This window comes from Pantherophis guttatus, chromosome 18 (assembly GCF_059756535.1).
Source record: "Pantherophis guttatus breed Tessera chromosome 18, ASM5975653v1, whole genome shotgun sequence".
In the NCBI taxonomy this organism is placed as follows: Eukaryota; Metazoa; Chordata; class Lepidosauria; order Squamata; family Colubridae; genus Pantherophis; species Pantherophis guttatus.
Window position 1 is genome coordinate 14,620,065 of NC_142080.1, and position 25,954 is coordinate 14,646,018.

General features: G+C 47.3%; 2 protein-coding genes across 5 annotated transcripts in view; one reads left to right on the forward strand and one right to left on the reverse strand.

Moving 5' to 3' along the window:
• Positions 1 to 1,830: 1,830 nt before the first annotated feature.
• Positions 1,831 to 16,527, forward strand: LOC117670853 (uncharacterized). The gene is made up of 7 exons (XM_034426341.3): positions 1,831 to 2,248; positions 6,191 to 6,376; positions 6,606 to 6,866; positions 10,341 to 10,463; positions 11,148 to 11,186; positions 11,725 to 11,786; positions 12,725 to 16,527. The coding sequence occupies exons 1-7, from the start codon at positions 2,209 to 2,211 to the stop codon at positions 12,827 to 12,829; spliced, it is 816 nt and encodes a 271-aa protein (XP_034282232.1). The 5' UTR covers positions 1,831 to 2,208; the 3' UTR covers positions 12,830 to 16,527.
• Positions 16,528 to 19,277: 2,750 nt separating this feature from the next.
• VANGL2 (VANGL planar cell polarity protein 2) overlaps positions 19,278 to 25,954 on the reverse strand; it is a 51,803-nt gene continuing 45,126 nt past the window's right edge. For all 4 annotated transcript variants that reach the window (XM_034426339.3, XM_060685546.2, XM_034426338.3 and 1 more), the window contains one exon: positions 19,278 to 24,099. In XM_034426339.3, coding sequence (XP_034282230.1) covers positions 23,839 to 24,099 — 261 coding nt within the window. In that variant the 3' untranslated portion in view covers positions 19,278 to 23,838. The remainder of the gene's footprint in view (positions 24,100 to 25,954) is intronic.

A 25,954-nucleotide genomic window follows, 5' to 3' on the forward strand; every position in this document is an offset into this window, starting at 1 on the left:
CTTTGGGCTCATCTAGCATGAGGACCAGGGGTGGGATTCAGCCGGTTAAGACTGGTTCAGGAAAACCAGATGTTAATTTTAATCTGGTTCGCTGAACCGTATTTACAAGGACTGGCTGACCCCACCCACCCCTCCCCTCCCAGGAGTCTCCATGCGGCCCATTTTGGATGCGAGGTAAGTGCAGGGCCCATGCAGAGGCTCAGGGAGGGTGAAAAATGGGCCTACCGGAAGTCCAGAAATGGGCCTGTTTCCGGCCTCCAGAGGGCCTCTGGTGCCTGGGGGAGGCCATTTTTGCCCTCCCAGGGGCTCCAGGGAAGTCTCCAGAGTCTGGGGAGGGTGAAAAATGGGCCTACCAGAAGTACTGGAAGTCCAGAAACGGGGTCATTTCCAGTCTCCAGAGGGCCTCCAGAGCCCGGGGGAGGCTGTTTTCACCCTCCTAGAGGCTCAGGGAAAGCCTCCAGAGCCTGGGGAGGACGAACACACACACCCCTGCCGTGGTGCAGGAGGCTGAGTAGGTCATGGCCACGCCCACCCAGCAACTGGGCAGTGAACCGGTTGCTGAAATTTTTCAATCCCACCCCTGATCAGGACACTGTTTTTCGTCCAGTGTAGTCCACCAAAAATCCATTTTAAATGTTCAGAAACACCTGAACAACCTCTGACATTTCTTAAGAAATCAAAGATCTTTGGGGACTTCTATTCTCAGCTACTCCTCTAGGACAGTCTTTGTCAATTTTAGGAACTTTAGGAGGTGTGGACTTCAACTCCCAGAATTCCCTGAAGTTGTGGTCCATCCCTGAAAATTTTCAAGAAAAGAATTGGACAGCCACTTATCCAGAAGAGTCTGCACCCTACCCTACTCAGGGATCTGGGCTAGAAGACCTCCGAAGTCCCTCCCAATTCTACGGGTCTATGAAAATTTGGGGTGAGGGGAGGACAGTTGTAGGCTGGGCTTGGTAAATAGATTGGATGGGAGGCAGTGGTGAAATTCAAATTTTTTTACTACTGGTTTTGTGGGCGTGGCTTGGTGAGTGTGGCTTGGTTACTTTTGAAAGGATACTGCAAAATCTCCAGTCCCTCCCCACTCCTGCGGCCAGCCAGAGGTGGTATTTGCCGGTTCTCTGAACTACTCAAAATTTCCGCTACCAGTTCTCCAGAACCTGTCAGAACCTGCTGGATTTCACCCCTGATGGGAGGGTGGCTGTGGGATGGGGCCTGGGGGTAGGATTGTGGTGGGATTGAGAAGGGTTGGGGTTAGGGTCAAGCATGCTGGCTGAGAATTCTGGGAGTTGAAGTCTACCCATCTTAAACTTGTAAAACTTGAGAAACCTTGTTTCAAAAATTGACCCTGAGCTGCAGGGAGTCCATTTTTGGCTCTTGCTGTCGAAATCTGCAGTTTGAAGCCTTTGGGGGGGGGTAAGCTGAGTAGCTGACAAAATTTACCAAGTGGGTCAGCAGCTCTTCTTATCTAGCTACCTCCACCCAAAGACAAAGAGCCACACGCCCATCTGCACAGCTTTCCCTTCCTCTGTTTTTGCACCTGTGTTCTCTTTCCTCTTTCTTGTTCCTCCTTCCCTTGAGGGTGCAGGGTAGGGGAGGAGGACCTCCTGGTCTTGGGACCTCCACATTCTTCTCCACAAAGGAAACTGCCAGCAGGGGAGGGATTTTCAGCAGTGGGAAAGATTACGCCACCCCTTCCATCTCTTTCTTCCAAAGCTTAGAACATGAGAAGGTTTAGAACAGGAGTCTCCAACCTTAACAACTGTATGACTTGTGGACTTCAACTCCCAGAATTCAACTTCAACTCAGCATGGCTGGCTGAGGAATTCTGGGAGTTGAAGTCCAAACTCATAAAGTGGCCAAGGTTGGAGAGCCCTGGTTTAGAAGATGGGGAGAACCTGAGTGGCCTCCTTGGAAAGATGATCAATTGGGTGGACTGAGGAAGCACTTGGAACAGCTGAAAGAGGACTTCCCAGGTTCAGCAATGGAAGCTCAGCCTGGATGCAGCCGGGCGCCTGAGCCATTCTCTTCAACACAAAAGTACAAGAAGAGACATGCATTGTACAACTTTGTCTTAATCACCCTGTGATTTCTTCAGATCTTCTTGACTTCCTCCTGTGAAGAGGAAGCGAAGCCAGCCTTAAAGAGGAACTCTCTTGGTTCCTTCTGTCCCACCAGAGTTCCTGGTCAAGAAAAAACAGAGAGAGCATGTGGCTGCTTTGGATCGTGGCCCTCTTTCGTCTTGCAGGTGAGTTCTGGAGTCGGAAAGATTTCTGGGCAGAGAAGAGCCACGTTTCTGTTTCCTAAACTCTCGAAGGAACAGGACAAACACGTTGGGCGAGGTTGGCAGGAGGAGAGCTTGGGAATCCTCTCGGCTTCCCTCCCCATGTCCAAGAGGAACTTGAAGGGAGGAAGGGGTCCGGGGAGGGGGATTCCTGTCCCCAACCAAGAGCAGCAGAAGCAAAACCAAAAGAAAACCAGATTGTGTCAGTACAAGGACTCATTTCCAAAAACTGCATAGGTGGAGTAAACCACACTTTTTAGGGTGTCTAAAGAACTTCTCATGAGACATTCGAAAAAGAAACAATTAAAAACTGAACTAACTATGCCAACACTTTTCCTTCCCTCCAAATTTCCCCATTTGAATCAGCTCACAAAAGAGCTTTAAAAAAAAAAATCAAAGAAAGTCCCAGATAAAAAAAAAATTAAGTGTTGAATTCATTTATGGCTTCATTTATGTTAAAGAGCCAGCAGCTGAACTTCCATCACATGCTAAGTTGGTTAGAATGAAGGTGGTTTCTGCCCTTTGGGGGGGGGGGGCTAAGCCAGGTGTGCAAATCCAGCTTGTTTGGTTGGTTTAGAGACTGAATGGTCAGAAAATGGGTCTGAGATTAGTGAGTTGTCTGGCTGCTTATCCTTTCTGAGGATTCTGCAGAATTCTTCTTTCAGGCATTGGAGGGGTTGAAAGACCAGCAAAAGCTCCTGCTTCAGTCCTTTGCAATGTGTGAGAAAACTAATTAACAGGTAGTCCTCGGCTTACGGCCATAATGGAGCCCCTGTTTTGAACTTATGACGGACACATATATACCCCAATGGCCATGTGATCACATTTTGGGTGTTTAACAAGCGGCCTGCATTTATGACCGTTTATGACAGAATTCTGCAATAACAGGACTGTAATTTATGATGGGTTTTTTTGCTGGCAACTGGTGTTTCCTTCCGATTTCCAACAAAAAACACTCATTGGCTACAATGATCCACTTAATGACTGCAGCATCTGCTTAACGACCACCGCAAAAAAGGTTGTAAAATCTGGTGCAATCAAGAGTGGTGACTCAATGAACGACTATAATTCCAGGCTCAATTACAGTCGTAAATCAAGGACTATCTGTGATCAGCTATAATAATCAGAGGCTGTAACTGTTTGCAACTGAGTTCCAAACCATTTGGAAGAGGGGATGAGCGCTGGGCATTCAAACTACACAGGCACTGCCATCTTCAGAAGGGTAGGGTGGCAATTTTTTCACAACCCTGAAGTGGGCCACTTTGTGTGTCACACTCCCTCTGGGTGTGGGAATTGCACCATCAGTTCGGAGGCCTCCATCCCCAGGCCTCAGCCAGGTCTGGTTGCAGAAAAGGGGTCACACCAGGAGGTAAACAGGATTGGGGGCATCAGTATTTCTATGGGTATTTTGCCTGGCACCTCCATGGTCCTTAATTTAATTTAATTTAATTTAATTTAATTTAATTTAATTTAATTTAATTTAATTTAATAATTTAATTTAATTTAATTTAATTTAATTTAATTTAATTTAATTTAATTTAATTTAATTTAATTTAATAATTTAATTTAATTTAATTTAATTTAATTTAATTTAATTTAATTTAATTTAATTTAATTTAATTTAATTTAATTTAGAATAACAGAGTTGGAAGGAGAGCTATCTAGACCGAGGGTGGGCAATTGTGGCTCTTTTACAACCTGTGGACTTCAACTCCCAGAATTCCTGAGACAGCCAAGCTGTGTCAGGAATTCTGGGAGTTGAAGGCCACAGATTGTAAAAGAACCACAATTGCCCACCCCTGATCTAGACCAACCCCCTGCCTAGGCAGGAAACCCTACACCACTTCAGACAAATGGTTACCCAACATCTTCTTAAAAGCTTCCAGTGTTGGAGCATTTACAACTTCTGGAGAAAAATTGTTCCACTGATTAATTGTTCTTACTGTCAGGAAATTTCTCCTTAGTTCTAGGTTGCTTCTCTCCTTGATTAGTTTCCACCCGTTGCTTCTTGTCCTGCCCTCAGATGCTTTGGAGAATAGCTTGCTTCCCTCTTCTTTGTGGCAGCCTCTGAGATATTGGAAGACGGCTATCCTGTCTCCCCTGGTCCTTCTTTTCATTCACAGACCCAATTCCTGCAACCGTTCTTCATATGTTTTAACCTCCAGTCCCCTCATCATCTTTCTTGCTCTTCTCTGCACTCTTTCTAGAGTCTCAACATCTTTTTTCAATATTCTATTTTATTTATTATTAATTGTGGTGCTTGGGAGAAAAATACCCTACCTTGAGATGGAGAGCATCTGGGGGGTGGGGGAGCAGCCTTTGTTAAAAATATGCAACATTTGCGGCATGTGGCAAATCATGGTTAGGAACAGATGACACGGTTTATCAGCCAAGGCTGGCTGTACAATCAGTTTGGGCTGATTTATTAAATGTTAGCTAGATAGCAGCATGTGTTAATATGCTTTCTTCATCTGGATATGTGAGATTTCAGTAGAATTGTATTTACAACTTTGGAACAACAATCAGGACCTCTGAAAAATAATGGAAAATGAAATTATTAAAAATTAGAGGGGAGATATTCTATTTCTTGAAGATCTTCGATATACATTGAAATACTAGCTGGACGCCTGTGCTTTGCTACAAAACTATGTGCTCAGGCTTGATAAATTGACGCTTGCAGCCTGAAATTTAATGTAGAATGTGTAACTCCGTGGCATCAGAGTGTTTTAATATCATGCAACTGCCAGTTGGAACAGAGGGGGAGGGGGAGTAGAATGTCCCAGCCCGCAGCATTCATCAGTATTCATCTGGCTAGCGTTCCTGTCAGTGTGTGAGAGAGTTGAGGGGTGTTTGGAAACTCAAACAGTATTTGCTGTGTGAGCAAGAAGGAGGCTGGGCATGGCTTAGCTCAACTGTTCTGTAGTAAAGCTGCTTGCTGCTGTGAAAGTAAAACTGAAAGTGAAACTCCTCTCCTCTGTTTGTGTTTTGCATTTGGAACAGATTTCTTTTGAAGTAGGGAGGGGGAGTAGAACTCCTTAGCATCAGAGCATGTTAATAATAATATAGAAAATACTAATGCAATACTAGATTATTGCAACGCGCTCTACATGGGGCTACCCTTGAAAAGTGTTCGGAGACTATAGTTGGTCCAGAACGCAGCCGCGCGAGCTGTCGTGGGTGCACCTAGGTACACCCACATTACATGAATTCTCCGCGAGCTGCACTGGCTCCCTATTGGTCTCCGGTCACAATTCAATGTGTTGGTTATTACCTTTAAAGCCCTACATGGCTCAGGGCCAGGTTATCTTCGAGACCGCCTTCTGCCGCATAGCTCCCAGCGACTGGTAAGATGCCACAGAGTTGGTCTCCTCTGGGCCCTGTCAGCTAAACAATGCCAACTGGCAGGCCCACGGGGGAGGGCCTTCTCTGTGGTTGCCCCAGCTCTCTGGAACCAGTTACCTCCTGAGGTCCGGACCATCCCCACCCTATTGGCCTTCCGAAAAGCGGTGAAGACCTGGCTTTTCCAGCAGGCCTGGGGCTGTTGATCTCGCTCTTGCAATCTGACGAGATCCGGCCATGAATGGTGTGAATGGGTTTTAATGTTTTTAATGTTTTAAATTTTTAAGTGTTTTTATAGTGATTTTTTGAGTTTATTGTGAGCCGCCCTGGGTCTTCGGAGAGGGGCGGTATATAAATTGAATAAATAAAATAAAAATAAATAAATAAATAAATAATGCTCTGATGGTCATTTTGAAAAATCATTTCTTAGTGAGAACTTAGAAGCGAAGAGGAACATATGTGGCAAATTTCAAGTTTGTAGGCTTTACGGTTCTGGAGATTTCGTGATTAATGCATGAGTGGTTTTCGTTTTTATATATAGAGATTTATTTATTTTTATTATTCCAGCCTTCCAAGGGGTGGAACATGATTCCAAAGAGGGAACCAAGAGGGCTCTGCAGGAATTTCAAGACGGGCTCACCTGGAACAAGACAGTGCTGGAAAATGAGACAAGCACCACTTGGAGATCAACGTGGGTGTTTAACACAACCGCTCCACCCCTGACCATGCAAACCAGCACTGACTACAAAGCCAGTAAGCCTCAAAAGGAGGGGAGGGAGGGAATACAAGTCCCAGACCCTTTTCTCTGTCCAGGCTGAAAATGGGACACGGGGGGGATATGTGGCCCCCGCACACCCCCTTTTGTCCGGCAGAGGCACCATGGGCCGATCCTTTGCTATTTCCAAGCTGGTCCCACGGGCCAGATTTAAGCACTCTGCAGACACCTGTGTACTAACTGTCCCCTCTCCTGGGCTCCCCCAAGGGAGGCTGACGGCCCCAACCATCATCGTCCGTGCCGAGAACGGGACCTGCCGGGCCCTCCTGAGATGTGCAGTGCCAGAAGAGGAAGCCGGCAACCTGAATTTCACCTGGCTCCAGGTCAACGGCAGCGTGGTTCTCTCCACAGCCCAGACGCTGAACATCACCCAGAAGCCTCAGCAGGGCACCCCGGATTACGTCTGCATTGTTCGCAGCCAAGCGGATGAACGTTCCAGCGTGGTTTCATTGAAGCAGCATTGCCAGGGTGAGCGCAGATTCTGGTACAAAATAAGGGGATGTTAAGGGACCAGAAGGTTTCACCCAGGGGTACGACAACGTTTCACCTTTGAAATTGTGAGGGCAAAGCCTGGGCAGACTCACATCATGGCTGCTGCAGTAGCCGTGCCAGTCAAAAACATCCATTTAGAATGGCGAGACCCGGCTGGGGCTCGACAGAAGATGGAGGTTTATTATATCAGTATTTATAATTATGATTATGATATTTATAAATATTTATTACATGCATACATCGCTCATCTTACTACCCAAGGTGACTCGGGGGTAAATGCTCTTTGATGCTCCTTGTTCGTCTTCAAAGAACTCTGCAGATGTATCTGCCAACAGAAACCAACTAAAGCCCCCCAAAGCATCTTAAGTAAATCAAAGGACCCCAAGAAATAAAAGCAAAAATCCACAACCGACAGTGAAAGGACTGTAACAGCCACTATGCAGGACAGACAGCAGGGCACATCAGTGAACGCCTATTAGCAGTCAAAAGACACAAGGAAAACTCTTTAATCTCACAACACATGAAGAGACTCAACCATAGTCTCAACTGGGAAATTGTGCACATCTTAGATCAAAACCACGAGGGGCGTGATGGCAAACCAATAGCACGCATGCCCAAAGTGGCACATGAAAAAAATGTCGCCTGGCATGCACAGTCTTGCCTGTTTGTCTTCCAGGTTTCTGGTGTGGATGCGCATGCGACAATCAGCTGTCCACGTGCGTGGCACTGCTGAAAACTGGTGCGCGCATGTGCACCAGCCAGTTGATTGTCGGGCGCGCATATGCGCTAGAATCTGGAAGTTTGGCTTTTCCGGAGTGCGGCCCCAATGAACGTGCGTGCACGCAACGTTTCCGCACAACCTTTTCAGCACTCGAGGCCAAAAAGGTTCGTCATTACTGCACTAGGGAATTCCTAGAACAGGAGTGTCAACCTCAAGCACCAAGAGGTGCTTAGAGCTGGCCCACAGGGCCACCATGGAAACAGTGAAGGACCAGCCCACGGTGCCTCTACCAGCAAAAACAGAGCATTTTTGCTGGCAAAGGGCTGCAGGAGGCCATTGTGACCAAAAATGGGGCCCAGTGGCACACCTGAGCTCCATTTTCACTGGCAGAGGGCTGCAGGACACCGTCACAGCTGAAAATGGAGCTTAAGAGCCCATTTTTGCTGGCAGAGCACTCAGGCCACCACAGGTGCCCCCAACATGAGTGATGTCAAGCTGGCCACACCCACCCCAGCCCCTGAGGTCATACACAACCCTGATACAGCCCTCAATGATATTCAAATAAATCAACCATCAACAGACACATAGAGAAAAACCACATTTACACACCAGTGCAAAGAGACAATAAAAAAGCTAAGAAGGAACCATCAAACCAGAACACATCCTCTCCAGTAACCAACATCCAGTTAAGCAGGGATTAACCCCAGACAATCAATCAAATAGAAAACAATAACCTAATCAAGAAACTACTGAGAAAACCACACCCCACCAACCCTGGCAAGGCAAACTATTGTATATAAATAGGGAGCAAGCCCCACAACTGATGACGTTACCTCATTTGGTAACAAGATGTCTGCAAGAAAACAACCAAGCTCAGAGAGCACCATCTGTTTTTCTATTCCTGTTTCATTAAAATATTTGTTAACAAAAGCAGAAGATACAGAGCACCTGCCAGGCACCAAGACTGGCATTTAAGGCATCGCCATCTTCCTTTTCTAACGTGACGATGGTTTATGGCAAGAGATGTTTGCAATCCTGGGGGCCCATGGCACAGGAAAGAGGAAAGGAAGAAAATTCATTTGGTGTGACTCACCCAGGAAGACATCTTGAAAACATATAACCGCAGGTGTTGGAGTCAAGAGTTTGAGCACACAGAAGTTGAACTTGTAGACAACACAAAACATTTAGCAAAGATTAATGCTACAGTTAAGAAGACCAGATGTGGAGTTTGGGTTAATGTTGGTGGTACAATTGCTTGTCAATCCGATCATAGAATTGGAGGGAATTTAGAAGTTTCTAGTCCAGGGGTGTCAAACTCGATTTCATTGAGGGCCGCATCAGGGTTGTGTTTGACCTTGGAGGCCGGGGTGCCCATGGCCACGGCGGACGTGGACAGCTCCACATCACTCATGTCGGGGGCAGCTGTGCAGGCCCAAGTGCTCTGCCAGCAAAAACGGACTCCCGAGCTCTGTTTTCGCCTGCGACAGCCTCCTGCAACCCTCTGCCAGCGAAAACAGAGCTCAAGAGGGTCACCTGCGGCCTTCCCGAACTCTGTTTTCACTGGCAGAGGCACCCTGGGCCGGTCCTTTGCAGTTTCCAGGGCAGGCCCATGGGCCCAGATCCGGGCCCCGGGCCTGGAGTTTGACACCCCTGCTCTAGTCCAACATACACTGACGGTCTTACCTAGTTTGGGCAACAAAACTTCTGCAAGAAAACAGCCAAGTTCAGAGAGCACCACGGACCCTTCATTTTAACCCTGAGCTGCAAATATTCTTCTCCATCAGTCCAACTTCTGCCCAATGCAGGATTGACAAGGACTCTGTGATCATTCAGCCTCTGGTGAAAAACCTCACCACTTCCAGTGGCAGGTTGTTCCTCTGGTTAATGGCTTTTGAGGAAGTTGTGAAGACACCTGCCCGGGGTGTTGGAAGAGCATTCTTGCCTACTGTAGGAACAAATCTGTACTCTAGGCAGGTATCTGGGCTAGACTAGATGATCTCCAAAGTCTGTCCAACATATTATTCTATGATGAAATACACCCAGAGGTGGGCTGCTGGGGGTTCGCAGGGGTTCGGAAGACCCTCTAGATTCTGTACAGTTTGGAGAACCCGTAAATCCCACCCCTGGCTGGCCCTGGCCACCCCACCTTGCCCCTCCCAGGAGTCCCCACACAGCCCGTTTTGAATGCAGATAAGTGCAGGGCATGCGCAGAGGCTCAGGGAGAGCAAAAAACATGCCTACCGGAAGTTTGGAAAGTTCAGCCTCCAGAGGGCCTTCAGAGCCTGGGGAGGTCGTTTTCGCCCTCCTGGAGGCTCAAGGAAAGCCTCCGGAGCCTGGGGAGGGCAAAAACGCCTTCCCCCTGCCGTGGTGCAGGAGCCTGACTAGGCCACACCCACCATGGCCACGCCCACGCCCACCCAGCAACCAGGCAGAGAACCCCTGAATACAGCATGATACCAGAGTTATGTATTTTGGGGTGGCAACTCCTCCCATTGGGCGCACTGAGTGGGGCTGATGAGAGTTAAATCCTTACTCCAGCTTTCCCCAACCTGGTGGCCACCATTTGAGTTGGGTTTGCTAGCCTGGTGGGTCATTTTGAGCATGGGGGGTGGGGGGGAGTTGTCATAAATTATACTTCATAAAAATGTTTAAACCACTCAGCAATTTTGCTAGGAAAAAAAATAGGGGAAGGGTCTAATTGACTTTGCTTTTATTTTGGGTTCCTACAGATCCGCCTATCACCAGCAAATACCTCTCGGCATCTTTTTATGCTAAATATATCGTCCCACTTTTGATCGTTCTTGTGATCTTGCTGGTCCTCTTCTTAATGTATAGACGAAAAAGAGGGAGAGGTAAGACATGACTGTTTGTTTTTTTAGCAGGAAGGCTTATTTGCAAAATGGTTTATTATTCATTATTAAAACATAGGAAGTTGTTGTAGGAACTGGGTGTGTCTAGTCTAGTGAAAAGAAGGACTAGGGGTGCCATGATATTCCAGTATTTGAGGGGCTGCTGAGGACTCAGGCGAGGGGAGGGGGAGGGGCGGCGGTTATTAGGGAAAGTCTAGTGACTGCCCTGTACAATGACCACCACAGTTATAACCATGATGAATGATAATTTTGCAACCAGTTGTCACACTGATAACTTTTGCAGGCTGTAAAGCAAAGAAAAGCTGAAGTCAGATTGTAAGCACAATTGTGGTTTCACTTGCCAACCATTTCACTTAATGACAAAGTGGCTAGACTCAGTTCAGGTCATTAAGTGAGGACTCCTTGGACTACCACTGAAGAGAAAGTGGTTTGGTCAAAGTTTTCTTACAGGCAGATAAATTCTTCATGACTTCAGATCTCCAGGCAGAACTTTGGTTGAAGTTTCACAGCCCTCGTATCCCAATCCAAGGCAGGCAGGAGTAGCCAATGAATTAACCACCAGTCCTGGCCACAGGCAAGATGATGGGCAAGGGGTAGGGTACCCCGAATAATGCCTGCAGCAGATCCTCCAAAGAATTCATATCTCTTTTCTTTCCCGTCCAACAGAAATCCACAGCAGCATGGAGTCCATCAACGAGTCTTCAGGTACGTCATCTTCGTAGCCACGGCCCTCATCAAGAGCCACGGCTGGGCCACGTTCACATTTCTTGGGGGCCTAGATGGGAAACTGCTCTGGGCAGGAGTTTGTTTGTACTTTCATGTAGCAGCAAAGAACGCGTCAGGCACCATAAATCAGGAAGTCCAGGCAGCTCAAATGAATATATACAAGCTCAAGCTCTCAACAAGAATCTGGCCAACTAACAGTTCAAAGCAAATTGGCGGCAGATAAGAGTCAGCAGAACTCAAGGCGGACCTAACTTAGATCTCTTGTGAGCACGAAGGGACTCGAGACTGATGACTCCTTTGACTCCTCCCTCCCTCCCTCGGGCTCAGCCTGGTCATCTCCTGTATCAGAACTGTACATCAGAGCAGGGGGACCCAACCTTGCTGACTTTCAACTCCCAGCAGCCTCAGTCAGCACATGCAACGGTGGGGGACGCTGGGTGTTGTAGTTCTAACAGGTCTCTTTACGTGGAGCACCCATTCTCCATCCTGAGCATGAACGGCTTAATTCTCATTTCAGACTCCGACAACGAGGTGGGTCCTTCGGTGGAACAGATGGCAGAGGTCAGCTTCCTTCCCGAGGTAATCCAGTTATGCCGTATGGGGGGGTGGGAGCCCCATTTTCTTTCCCACTTTTGCCTGGTCCTCTGCATTGCCTGAGAACTAGAATCCTCGACTTACAACAAGTTGCTTAACAAGCAATCAAAGTTACATCAGATCTACCTTGGGGCTACTTACAACCCAGTTCCAGTGGTCAGGCCGTCTCCGCAATCATGTGACCGAAGTTCAGCTGTTCAATCAAAAGGGCACATTTATGGCTGTTTGCACCACCCCACGGTCACGTTTTATGGAGGTTTTGCCAAAACTGGTTCTTGGCCAGACCGTGCCCCTAGCTAATCATTGCTTTTGTTAACGACCACTGTTTTTGCTTAACGACCACTGCAAAAGTTGTAAAACCAGGTTGGTCCCACGAGCAACCCATTTTATGACCGTCCTGACATACAACCAAAACGGGCAGCCTCCATTACGGTCGTATTTTGAGGACTACCTGTAAGGATAGCTCATCTTCAGAGCAGAAATGGGGTGTTGCAGGAGGGATGGGGAGGGGCCTCCCGACTCCCCACCTTGACTGGATGGCTGCTTCCCCCAGGAGCCAGAAGCTGCAGGAATATTAGCAGCAGCAAATTCTGCCTTCCTTTGGCTATTTTGGCAGCCTTTGGAGATGAGAGTGGATAAAATCCAGGCGTTTTGGCTTTTGACTTTAAAATCCCACTGCTATAAGTCGACTCTTTTGCTCCAAAAGACCAACAACAATTGCTTGAGGTTTTAGACCAGGGCTCTCCAAGCGTGGCCCACTTTAAGACTAGTGGAGTTCAATTCCCAGAATTCCCCAGCCAGCACGCTGGGGAATTCTGGGAGTTGGTCCTCAAGTCTTAAAGTTGCCAAGGTTGAGAAATCCCTGCTTTAGAGCTACAGATGTGAATGTGGACCGATGAAAAGGATTTTGCTGTTTCTTGCAGGGCGTTAAACCTCTTCCTCAGAACAACACGTCCAACGCAGAAGCAGCCGTCAGCAACCAGGAAAAGGCCTCCGATACACCAAAGCAACTTCCAACTCAAGCATGATTTTTGCTTCCGATTCTGGGTCACTGCCTTCTCCCCCATGTTATGCAATGTTAAGGGTGGTGGGATGGGGGGCTGGCCACCCCAGTAAGAAGCCCTGGAATGCCCCCCCCCCCACAGGGGGAGGCACCTCCTGGCTTCCAAGACTGGCATCTTATTTCCAACTTCCCTGGTGCCAAAACCGGCACCAAAGGAGCCATTTTAGTCTTGCTTAGGTTCTCGGCAGTTTTAGCCAGACTCTCTATCTGGATAATTTCCAAGAATTGGAAGTGGAAAAGACCACACTTGGAATACTAGATCCAATTATTCTGGTCACCATGATACAAAAAAGAGGTTGAGACCCTGGAAAGAATGCCGAGAAGAGCAACAAAGATGATTAGGAGGCTGGAGGTTAAACCACACAATGAGCAATGTCCCCATATTTGAGGGGCTGCCCCAGAAAGGAGAAAGGGGGGTCAAGCTATTTTCCAAAGCACCCGAAGGCCAGACAAGGAAGAATGAATGGAAACTGACCAAGGGGAGATTCAACCTGGAAATAAGGAGGAATTTTCTGACAGAGAGAACAATCAACCCATGGAACAGAAGTTGCCTTCAGAAGTTGTGGGAGCTTCATCCCTGGAGGCTTTCAAGAAGAGACTGGACTGCCATCTGTCAGAAATGGTGTAGGGTCTCCTGCTTGGGTGGGCAGTTGGACTAGATGACCTACAAGGTCCCGTCCAACTCTGTTAATCTGTAAAATCTGTAAACAATTGAGGGAACCAGGAATATCTACCATGACAAAGAGAAGGACTAGGAGTGACATAAGACAATCTTCCAATATTTGAGGGGCTATCACAGAGAAGAGGGGGTCAACCTATTCTCCAAAGCACCTGAAGGGAGAACAAGAAGCCATGGATGGAACATTATGAGAGATCCAATTTAAAATTAAGCGAGAAATTTCCTGATTGATGCAAATTTATCAATGGACCGGCTTGCCTTCAGAAGTTGTGGATGCTCCATTACTGGTTTTCAAGAAGAGATTGGACAGTCATTTGTCCAGAATGGCCTTGAGCATGGGGTTGGACTAGAAGACCTTCAAGGTCCCTTCCGACCCTATTATTCTATACCAGTGATGGCTAACCTGCATGTGTACGCAACCCCCCCACGACCCCTGTGAGGGGTGGGATTCAAAAATTTTAGCAACCTGCACCACGGCAGAGTGGGGGACATTTTCACCCTCCCTGGGCTCCGGAGGCTTTCCTCGAGCCTCTGGGAAGACGAAAACCGCCTCCCCTGAGCTCCGGAGGCCCTCTGGAGGCTGGAAACAGGCCCGTTTCTGGACTTCCCGAGAGGCCCGTTTTTCACCCTCTCCACTTCCGGAATGTGTGCACTGTTTCCACCTGCACTCCCCCTGCCCCCCTGCGAATGTGCACGCGACCCCCATGCATGTGCACCAGGGGTGGGTTATACTTATCTTTACTACCGGTTTGCAATGGGGCTGCGCGTGCGCAGTAGCATTTTCATGACGTCAGCGTCAGTGGGCGGAGCCTCCCACCAGTTTTACTACTGGTTCTATAGAACCTGTGCGAACCGGGGGCAACCCACCACTGATGTGCACGCATCTCTTGCATGCGTCCCAGCCCCTGCACCTCCCAAAAATCAGCTGGCTGGCGGGAGGCAGGGTGAACATGAGTTGGGCGATGGCTCAGTTGACTGTAGAGAGGGCTCTGTGGGCCAGCTGTGGCACGCCTAGGTTGCCACAGCTGGTTGCTGTAGGATAGGTTCACCATCACGGTCCTATATTGTATGTTCCAAGTTGCATGCACCATATTATGAAGTTTCTGCTCTTTAAGTGGGAAGTGAAGTGAGTTGCCATTCTGGGCGTCTGAGGCCTTGTTCCACTCCCCTTTGATGTTGGGCATTTGTGTGAAACCACTCGTAGGAGTCCTTCACTCGTAGGAGTCCTTCTGGGTGATGTATCATCAGTCTGTAGGTGATACCCAGTTATCTAGGCCTATAAGGTTTGAATGGAAATCACCGTGGAAACCCCAACTGGGTCTCTAAAGGTTGTCATGGTCTGGATGAGTCAGACTCAGCAAGAGAGTGGCTACAAAATGGAATAAATAATCTTGAAATAGGAAAAAAGCAAAATGGAGAATGTAGTTTTGCAACCATTATAAAATGAACTGCAATATTTCAACATTGCAAAAAGGGGATGGAGAGAGAAACAGGTTTGCCCTATCTAACCTCTGGCTTCCAGAAACTTGCAAGAGAGATACCATCTATTTTATTTATTTATTTATTGGTTTGATTTATATGCCGCCCTTCTCCGGAGACTCAGGGCGGCTTACATTGTGTTAAGCAATAGCCTTCATACATTTTGTATATATTGTAGGGCTTTTGGCCCCCCCTAAGCGGTGTTCTTTTTAAACAAAGTCAGCTTATTGCCCCATCTCTTCTTTCTCTGGAGAAGCCAAAAGTTCTTACGGGAACATCAAAACCTGAGGAGCATCTCATGATATGTCTTGTCCTGTATTCCCACCATTGTGACGCCTGTCTTTCAGGGGCTAAAAATTCAGCTTGGTCAGCCTACTGTGGAAACCCCACCAGGGGGTAAAAAACAACTCCCGAATTGCAGTGGTTCCCTTGATTAAAGGTAAAGGTTCCCCTCGCACATACGTGCTAGTCGTTCCTGACTCTAGGGGGCGGTGCTCATCTCTGTTTCAAAGCTGAAGAGCCAGCGCTGTCCGAAGACGTCTCCGTGGTCATGTGGCCGGCATGACTCAATGCTAAAGGCGCACGGAACGCTGTTCCCTTCCCACCAAAGGTGGTCCCTGTTTTTCTACTTGCATTTTTACCTGCTTTCAAACTGCTAGGTTGGCAGAAGCTGGAATAAGTAACAGGAGCTCACCCCATTATGCAGCACTAGGGATTCAAACCGCTGAACTGCCAACCTTTCAATCGACAAGCTCAGCATCTTAGCCACTGAGCCACCGCATCCCTTGATAAGGAACAGACAAAATCTGACTAGGAAGTTGTGGTAATATTGTAATGTTGATAATATTGTTCTACTAACTAGAGCATACAAAACCTTTGCTAGACCAATTCTTGAATACAGCTCATCTGTCTGGAACCCACACTACATATTGGGCATTAATACAATTGAGCAAGTCCAAAGATATTTCAGGAGAAGAGTCCTCCACTCCTCTGCTTGCAACAGAATACCTTATGCCACCAGACTTCAAATTTTGGTCTTAGACAATTTAGAACTATGCCACCTTTGGTCTGATCTAAGCGTAGTACACTAAATTATCTGCTACAACATCCTACCTATCAATGACTACTTCAGCTTCAACCACAACAATACATGAGCACACAATAGATACAAACTTAAGGTAAACCGCTCCAAACTCAATTGCAGAAAATACGACTTCAACAACAGAGTGGTCAGTGCCTGGAATTCTCTACCTGACTCTGGTTTCTTCCCCAAACCCCCCAAAACTTTAACCTTAGATTGTCTACTGTTGACCTCACCCCATTCCTAAGAGATCTGTAAGGGGCGTGCATAAGTGCACCAGCGTGCCTACCATCCCTGTCCTACTGTCCCCATTTATTCATATCAATTTCCTGTATTCATAATCATGTTTATACTTATATCTGTTACCTTATACATGCTTGACATATACATAAAAATAAAAATAAATAAATGCCAAGAAAATTTCCACTGGTGGAAGAAGAGTGTTCTGCCCCAACTACGGACCTCAAAGAACGCAGCACACACAAACTCTATACAAAGCTTATTTTACTCAAATAACTTAGTCTTTATCAACCAAAGGCTGTTAATAACTGTTTTAACAGCCTACCAGAATTCTAAGATAAGGTAATCACAGTCTTACTAGAGTTGGCAGAAAGCCCAGGAACAATTTTGCAGAGAATCCAGACACAAAGGAGATTGAACTAAAGTTGTTCCCTACAGCTTGCTGCAAGTGGCGTTCCTCCTTAAATAGGCTAAGGGAGTGCCCAATTAGCCCCACGCCTTACTCTCAAGAAGGCCTCCTCCTGAGGAGCCACTCCTGCCTTTTGGCAGCTCTGCGCACCGGTGCATTGAGAAGAGGCTCCTCCTCTTCGTCCTCTTCACTTAAAGGAGCTTCTGGAGGTTCTGAAGGCCCTGGCTGAATCCCTGCCTCTGGCACCACCTCTTCTCCAGTCTCCTCACTGTCCTACTTGAGCGCCAGCTGCACAGGCTGCTGGTGCAGCACCACACCAGCCTCCTTGTTGTCAGAATCAGCTACAATCTGCACAGGCCGCTGACGGACCACAGCAAAGAGATGGATCAAAGGGACAGGAGGGAAATGAAGCCCACCTGGGATTCATGGCTGAGACACCTGGGGTGGGGACACCCATATTGTATTTAGGTATTTGTCAATCTGTTTCAAGTTTGGGGGTCCTTGGTGCTCTGTGAGCTTGGCTGCTTCCTTGCAGACATTTCATTACCCAACTGGGTAACATCACCAGCCTCCACTGTTTGAATGTTGGCATCCATGTTGACAAATTTCAATGGTTAAGCTTCAAGTAGCACTGATTATGTTACCTAGTTGGATAATAAAATGTCTGCCATAAAACAACTAAACTCAAAAAGTACCAAGGACACTAGAGTTGTCCTCCTCGTCTACCTCCTCCTCCTCCTCTGCAGACTCTACTTCCTTCTGGCATTGATGATGTTACCTAGTTGGGTCCTGAAACGTCTGCAGAGAAACCACCAGAGAGCCTCAAAGACCCCACAGTTCAACCCTCAGCTACAGATATTCTCTATTATTCGAAGCTTGACATCAATTTGTTATAAAATCTGGAGTAATGTTTAACCTATTGATTTATTATTGCCTCCAGTGTTAAAATTTAAGAGTTTGCCATCCCAAACAAAAGTACTACCATGTTTCCCCGAAAATAAGACAGGGTCTTATTTTCTTTTGAACTCCAAAATAGAGGCTTGGCCTTATTATCGGGGGGATCTTATTATTTTGGGGGTGCAGGAGGCTCGGGCAGCCTGCGCACTCACAGCTGGGAGTCCGGCAGAGACAGAATCCCTTTGTGCACCGTCATCAAGTCCCTCCCCTCCCACGGGGTGTGTGGAGAACGTGAGCACCAAGCCGTGTGAGTGCCTGTCCTCCCCCCCAGCTCACGCGCCTCCCAGGCCTCACCATGTCGATGGGCTCATAACCAATGCCACCAGCACCCGCGTGGAAGACACAGCCTGGGCCACCTCTCCCTGCAGGCTCACCAGAGAGTGGGAAGCACACTCCCAGAGCGGCCGCTGCCGACTGCGGCAGAGGCAGGGTTTGCGGGAGAGAAAGAAAGACTTCTGCGCCCAAACTCTGCCTCTGCGGCTTCCCAACCATAGCGCAGGCTGTGGATGTGGCGCCTGGGAGCGGGGAAGACAGCAGGCGGGCTGCTACCATGGAGCAGAAGCAGGCACACGAGGTTTACGGTTGGTGCCGCGGGGGGCGAAAGGAGTGGGGGGCACAGGAGTTTGCAGGGATGTGGCTGCCTTGGGAGGGTTGGGGGAGTGAGGGACCTATGTGGGTGGGCGAGGGGGGCTTATTTTCGGGGGAGGGCGTATATTTAGGCCTACCCCAAAAACAAAGCTTGGCCTTATTTTCAGGAAAACACGGTAGCAGCTGAGTTTTTTTCCCCAATGATCCAGCTATTTATTCTGTAATGAATCCCTTATTGTAACTAAAGAAACACCAGGAGTTAAATTGCTTTAGATTAGATGTTCTTTGAATTGTGTTAATCCTTCAGTTTAACATCCTCTTGAGCTGAGAGTAAGCCATTAAATCTTCGCCCTCCAGGCTTAAAGGATCCTTAACACTTATGGGATTATGAGCCACTGAAACAAGAGGTGTGACTTTCACATCTCTAAACTTAGTTAACAGTGAGCTGCAAATCCAGTGCATGTCTAATTCAAGGGTTACTTTTATGAGCAGAAGAGCAATGATGACGTCCCTTTGTTGAAGGACCTTTATGGCTCCAAATCTCATAAGAAGGAAAATGGTGACATGCAATCTTGAACATTTTTTGGAAAGTTTGCTGGCGTTATCTTCAGACAAGAAACCCCATTCATTCCTCTGGACACCTGTCTTTACCATTTCCAAGAAGCTATTGGGAGGGAAATTGTAAAATGGTGTTTGATCATTTGGAAACTTGAGTTGAAGCTTGGCAAAAGCAACCCATTTAACAAGAGAAAAAAAAAAGATGGAAGGGACCCTTGGAGATCTTCTAGTCCAACCCCCTACTCAAGCAGGAGACCCTATGCCATCCCAAAGAAACAGTTCTCCCAATTTGGTGGACGACTCCTCTGTAGCCATGGATGCTTTCAATTCTAATAAAGACCAGGGACCATTCATTCCCCAACTGAATGAGCTCCCACACCCAGCCCTTCCTGAAAACATCACCAGGCCAGACAGAACAGAAATACCCAAAACTCCAAAAGATGTTTATTTTTAGAAAAAAATGTACAATTTTACTTCCTATTATTTATGAAAAAAACCCTCGACTAACATTGTTGTAATGCTTAGTACCACTGCAAACAGTAAAAACAAAATTTTATATATTAAAAAAAATTTACATTTTACAATTTTCTACATGCATGCACAAGGTTTCTCTGCTTTTTTTGGGGGGGGGGAATGTCAGAAAATGATTTCCTAAATTTGGCATGTGTGTGTGTGTTTGAGCTAAGAAGAAAAGTGGCCTCTGCTTCAATAATACTTCCAGTCTGAGAGGGGAGGATGGTCTCTTGAACTCTTTTCTCCTACTAAACAACCAAGTCTTAAAATGACATGAAAATGGCAGTGAAGTTACTTCTCGGAAGCCAGGTCTGGATGTGCTTTCAAATTTAAGAGGATCAAGAGGAGTGGGGTACAAATACAAGACCCCCCCTGTCCCCCCATGAGGATTAGAAAGTTTCTATGGAGTCCTTGATTTACGACTCATTTAAGTGACCAAAAAGTTACAACAGTGCTGCAGAACGACCGTATGACGGTCCCTGCACTTATGACCATTGCAGCACCATGTTCATGTAATCACAATCCAGGTTCTTGGCAACCAATTCACATATACAACTGTTGCAGCATCCTGAGGTCACATGATCCCCATTTGCAACCATCCCAGCCGGCTTCTGACCCAAACAAAATTGATGGGGAAGCTGGAAAGGAAGGTTGCAATTTGCAGTCATGGGATGCCTCCCTTATTTACAAATAGCAATCTGGTGAAAAATTTCATAAAAATTATGTGTGGCCACATGATGCCTCACTTAATGACAATTTTTTTCAATTGTGGTTGTAAGTCGAGGACTACCTGTACTTGTGTTTTTCCAAGTGCTGGGGGAAACTCTTATCCTGTTATCAACTTTTGTCATCTGACAGCCACCCCAAAATTCCTCTAAACCAGGGTGTCTAACAACCTAAACAACTTTTAAGACTTGTGGACTTCAACTCCCAGAATTCCCCAGCCAGCACAGCTCTAAACCAAGAAGCCACCATCCAAAATCAAGAATGGATCACTAGTGGATCCCATTAAGAATCTCCCTAAGAAACCGATCCCTTCTGTAGCTCTAAGATCTGGGTGCGAACTGCTTCTAAGCCCCTGCAATCCTCTGGATCAAATTAAGAGAGTTGGAAGGGACCTTGTAGGTCATCTAGTCCAACCCCCACCCCCACCCAAGCAGGAGACCCTACACCATTTCTAACAGATGGCAGCCCAGTCTCCTCTTGAGAGCTTCCAAGGATGAACTTCCGAAGGCAACTTCTGTTCTATTGGTTGATCGCTCTGTCAGAAAATTTCTCCTTATTTCCAGGTTGAATCTCTCTTTGGTCAGTTTCCATCCATTATTCCTTGTCTGGACTTCAGGTGCTTTGGAAAATAGCTTGACCCCCCTTCCTCCTCTCTGGGGCAGCCCCACAGAGCCTCACTAGACTAGCCATGCCCAGTTCCTGCAACCGTTCTTCGTATGTTTGAGCCTCCAGTCCCCTCATCATCCTGGTTGCTCTTCTCTGCACTTTTTCTGGAATCTCAACGTCTTTTTTATAGTGTGGTGACCAAAACTGGATGCAGGACTCTAGGTGTGGCCTTACTGAGGCTTTATAGAGTGGGATTAGGACCTCCCTTGATCTTGATTGTGTCCCTCTGTTAATGCAATTTAGGATTGCATTGGCTTTTTTGGCTGCCGCTGCACACGGCTGGCTCCTATTTAATTTAAGACTCCAAGAGTGAGGACAATTAACCAGTGGCACAGAAATTACCTTCAGAAATCCTGGGTGCTCCATCACTGGAGGTTTTTAACAAGAGACTGGACAGTCACTTATCTGCAATGGCATAGGCTGGGCTAGAAGACCTCCAAGTTCCCTTCCAGCATATTCTATCTCATTCAGCAGTGGGTCACAGACACAGCGCTGTTAAAGGCCGCAAAGGTGTAAGACCTCACCTGGTGGGCACCTGCTCAGAAGAACCAAGGCCAGCGTCTGCAAAACGACCAAGAGGGACTTTGGAGCCTTTAGCAGATTTGCTATGATATCTATTGGTAGTCCTCGACTTACGACAACAGTGGAGCCCAAAATTTCCATCGCTAAGACTGGGTTAAGTGAGTTGCGGCCGATATTACGACACCTTTGCTACCGTTGTTAAACCAACCACCACAGTCATTAAATAAATCAAGTGTTCATTAAGCAAATCTGGCTTCCTCCATTGGTTTTGCTGGTCGGGGGCCAGCTGGGAAGGCCACGAGTGGTGATCAGGACAGCACCGTGGACAGTGCAAGCGACATAAATGCATGCCAGTGGCCACGCGTCCCAATTCTGATCACATGACCATAGGGATGCTGCCCCTGTTGTGTAAAAGACGTAAGCCACTTATTACAACTAAACAAGTAGTTTTAAGTCGAGGACTACCTGTCCCGGAAACTTCTCTGCGAAGGAGATTGGGCCGGTCTCCCTCAGTTGCTCACTTTGGGGAAATGTTACGGCAGGAATAAAGAAAAGATATAAATATATAAATAGAATGCAAGCTCCGATGTCAGCGTTGGTTTATTTTTTTAAAAGGCATCCCTCTCCCGAAGCCAATGCCGTGATTTAAACTGGAATATTCTGATGAAGGTGTAAAGCAGGCGTCTCCAAACTTGGCAATTTTAAGACTTGTGGACTTTAAGACAAAGCTGACTGAGGAACTCTGGGAGTTGAAGTCCACAAGTCTTAAAGTTGCCAAGTTTGGAGACCCCTGGTGTAAAAGGCTTTTAAGACCGTTTGGTTCAAGGCAAAACCGTCACTGCAATTTCAGAAGGTCCCTTACTATGGCCAGGTCCTCTCCCAAGAATTAGAATTATTTTAAAAATGTGAATCACAGTGATAATACCCAGAGGCCTCTCCACCCCAATCTTCACCCTTCAACGCAGGACCCCAAATGAGGTCAAGCAGCCCCAGCACCAGCTGAGCACCCTAACTGCAACCCCTATCAGATCTTCATCTGCAAAGTCCGACATTAAAAAAAAAAACACAAAAAACCCACATTAGATTAAATGGAAACCACTGTCGAGAAAAACCAGCAGAAAAACTGGTGACATTTTCTTTTTTTAAAAAAAAAAAAATTCTGAAAAATGAACTGCAAAAAAAAAAAAATCTTCTTAGGATCCCAACGACACTTTAAAGTAAGAGTTTCTCAACCTTCAGCCACTTTTAAGACAGGTGGAATTCTGGGAGTTGAAGTCCACCCATCTTAAAAGTGGCTATTGTTGAGAACACTGCCTCAAAATGACATCATCACTCTACTGGTGAGTGATTGGTCCTCAGCCAATCAGTAATTTGGGGGGTGGGAGGCGAACAGGAAAACCCTCTGCGAGCTGGCTTGTGTTGGGGGTGGGCCCTGACATTTAGGGAGGGTGGAAAGGCAAAATGCAGACAGGAATCTTCCAAAAGGAACAGCCGGATCTAATTTTTGCACGTGCAAAAGTCCTGCTGATTCAAAGGCAGGAAAGGGGTTCCTTGCTCACATCCCCCCATAACCCTCAACCCCCCCACACACACACCACCACCGCTTCACACCAAAGCTTGCTCAAACCACAGAGCAATGAGGAGTCCCCACCACCTTGTGGTCGAGTGAGTGACTCAGAGGAAACGTATTTACAACACAGTGGGCTTCTCTAAAAAGCACAGAGCTCTTGACAAAAAAGCCAGCCTCTTCTTAAAAATGTCCCACCCACCCACCCACCCCCTCCCTGCCTTCGTTTTGTGATGGACCTGTTGAACTTCCAGCCAGCCCAAGACCTCCAGAGGCTGGAAGGATGGCTCCAGGGGGCTGGCTGGGTCCCTCTTCCCTTGGACCTCTGGGTCCTCCTGGGGGGATCCCCCCCAAACCTTGTGCAGTTGGACCTCAAGAGACCCAGGGAGACGACAACAGCACCCAGCGGCGTGGGTCGAGGTGGGGTGTGGGTCTGGAGGTGCAGGTGCCGGCGTGTAGCTTTGTAGAAAACGACATTCACAAGTTCCTTAGCCCGACCATGTCTGCAGATGCTGGTGAAGACAGAGTTAGCCCTTAGAATTTGGCACAGGTAACTTCCAGCAATTCATCAGGAGGGACGGAGGGACGGAGGGGTGATGCTGTCCTTGTCACCCACGCACCTCCTCAGTTCCTGGGGGGCTTGCTACAAGGGAGGAAGGGAGGGAAAGAGAAAGAGAAAGAAAGAGAGAAGGAGAATGGGGGGGGAGGGTGGGAGGGAGAGGAAGGAAGGAAGGAAGGAAGGAAGGAAGGAAGGAAGGAAGGAAGGAAGGAAGGAAGGAAGGGGGGGGCTCAGTTGGGGCCACAAAAGAGGGGGGGAAGGAGGGGGAAGCTCTGGCATGGAGAAGGTGAGGCAGGCGCCCCAAGAGGGTCTTCCACCGAGCCCAGGAACCCTCTCAAACCCGAGAGACGCAGGCTGGCGCCAGGCCATTGCCTCCTCCTGGCGGGGAACCGCCTTCCCTGGCATTCAAGCCCCTCGGCTCCGCCGTGGGTCACACCGAGGTCTCCGATTGCAGCCGCATGACAAACTTGTGCGATTTGGGGTCCACAAACTCCTCGGAGAGCTTAAAAAAGGGGATCTTTTTGGTGCTGACCACGAGGCTGAAGTCATGGCGCTTCAGGACAAAGACCACCCCGTCTTTCAGCCCATTGGTCACGGGCTCCTCGCTGACCAGAGTCCACTGCTTGGCCAGCCAGCGGTCCTTGTGGTACTGGATAGTGGGCCCTGCGGTCAGGTAGCGCTCCAGGAAGGCCTGCAAAGACGGACGGAGAGAAGAGCCGGTCAGCCTGACTTTAAGGGTAACAAACAGTGGTTTACGAGAAAAGTTTGCAATTCAAAGGGGTCATGCTAAACCAAAGTCTATTATTTCCAGGGTTCACATCCCCGAAAGTTGTAGCTTAACAAACTTTTTGAGTTGATAAAAGAACAGACTTACGGCTACAATGGAGCCCAAAATTTCTACTGCTAAGCGAGACAGTTAAGTGATTTTCCCCTCCATTTTATGACCTTTCTTTTCACAGTTGTTAAGTGAATCACTGCACTTGTTAAATCAGTAACCCAGTCGTTAAAGGGAATCGGGCTTCCCCATTAACTTTGCTTCTCAGAAGGTCACAAAAGGAGATCACAGGAACCCCGGGACACTGCGACCGTCATAAATATGAGTCGGTTGCCAAGCCTCCTAATTTTGATCACATTTTTTTTTAAATTTGATTTATATGCCGCCCTTCTCTTGAGACTCAGGGCGGCTTACAATGTGCTCAGTCACATGACCACTGGGAGTGCAATGGTCATTTTTTTCAGTGCCGTTCTGTAACTTTGAAAGGTCAATAAATGAACTGTTGTAAGTTGAGGATTACCTGTAATAGTAACACCAACAATATTATTTAAAATGAAGGACCTGCTAAGATCTGATTTATCAAATCGACTTGAGTTAAATATTATCCATTTAACGCTCTTTTGATTAGGTCCTTGGGCGCCCCCTGGTGGCGCTGTGGATTCCCTGGTGCCCGGGAGCACCCCGTTGCTAATCTCAGCCTTGGGTGGTCTTAAAACAGCGTGAGAGTTAAATCTGATACTGACTTTACAGCCGATACGAGGTCAACTACTTTAAAATATGTGTGCTCTATCTCTGGCTGAAATCTCCGTGCTGTCTGATAAAGTCAAACTTAATTTGAACAGATTCTTCCAGAAAATTTCTTGCACAGAATTGCCTTTTAAAATGCACAGAAGAATTCAGAAACCAGCCAAAATGAAATAAAGGTTAAGTCCTCAATTTACAACCACAATTGGGGCAGAAATTTCCACTGCTAAGCGATGCAGTCATTAAGTGATTGGTCAACCTGACCTCACCCAATTTTATGACCTTTTGGCCATGGTTGTTCAGTGAATTCAGCTCCCCATTAACTCTGCTTGTCAGAAGAACCCTGGGAAGGTCCAAATGGGGATCGTGTGACCGAGGGGACGCTGCAATAGTCGTTAAGTGAGGAGACTGGGCGTAAGTCACGGACTATTTGCCCCAACAGAAAGAAATTAAACCAAAAATAAGAAGCCAAAAATACTGACTCCGCAACAGTTCCAAATTCAGGACCGTTCACTATCCTATTCCATTTGAACCTCCATGTTCAAGAGCATTCGATCTCAGACTGTCAGATGGCACAAGGAATGATTTGAATTGATTTGAAAATCTGCCTCCTCCTCCCCCTCCTATCACTAAAGAAGCAAGGAGCACACCAGAACCTATCAAATACTCTTCTTTTTTGGAAGAAAACTCCAAAAAGCAATCCCCAAGATCAACTGGACCACAAGGGACCTTGTAGGTCATGTAGTCCAACCCCTCACCCAAGCAGGAGACCCTACATTTCTGACAGGTGGCAGTCCAGTCTCTTCTTGAAAGCCTCCAGTGATGAAGCTCCCACAACTTCCGAAGGCAACTTCTGTTCTCACTGTCAGGAAATTCCTCCTTATTTCCAGGTTGAATCTCTCCTTGATCAGTTTCCATCCGTTATTCCTTGTCTGGCCTTCAGGTGCTTTGGAGAATAGCTTGACCCCCCTTCCTCCTCCCTGTGGCAGCCCCTCAAATACTGGAAGATGCTCTCCTGTCTCCCCTG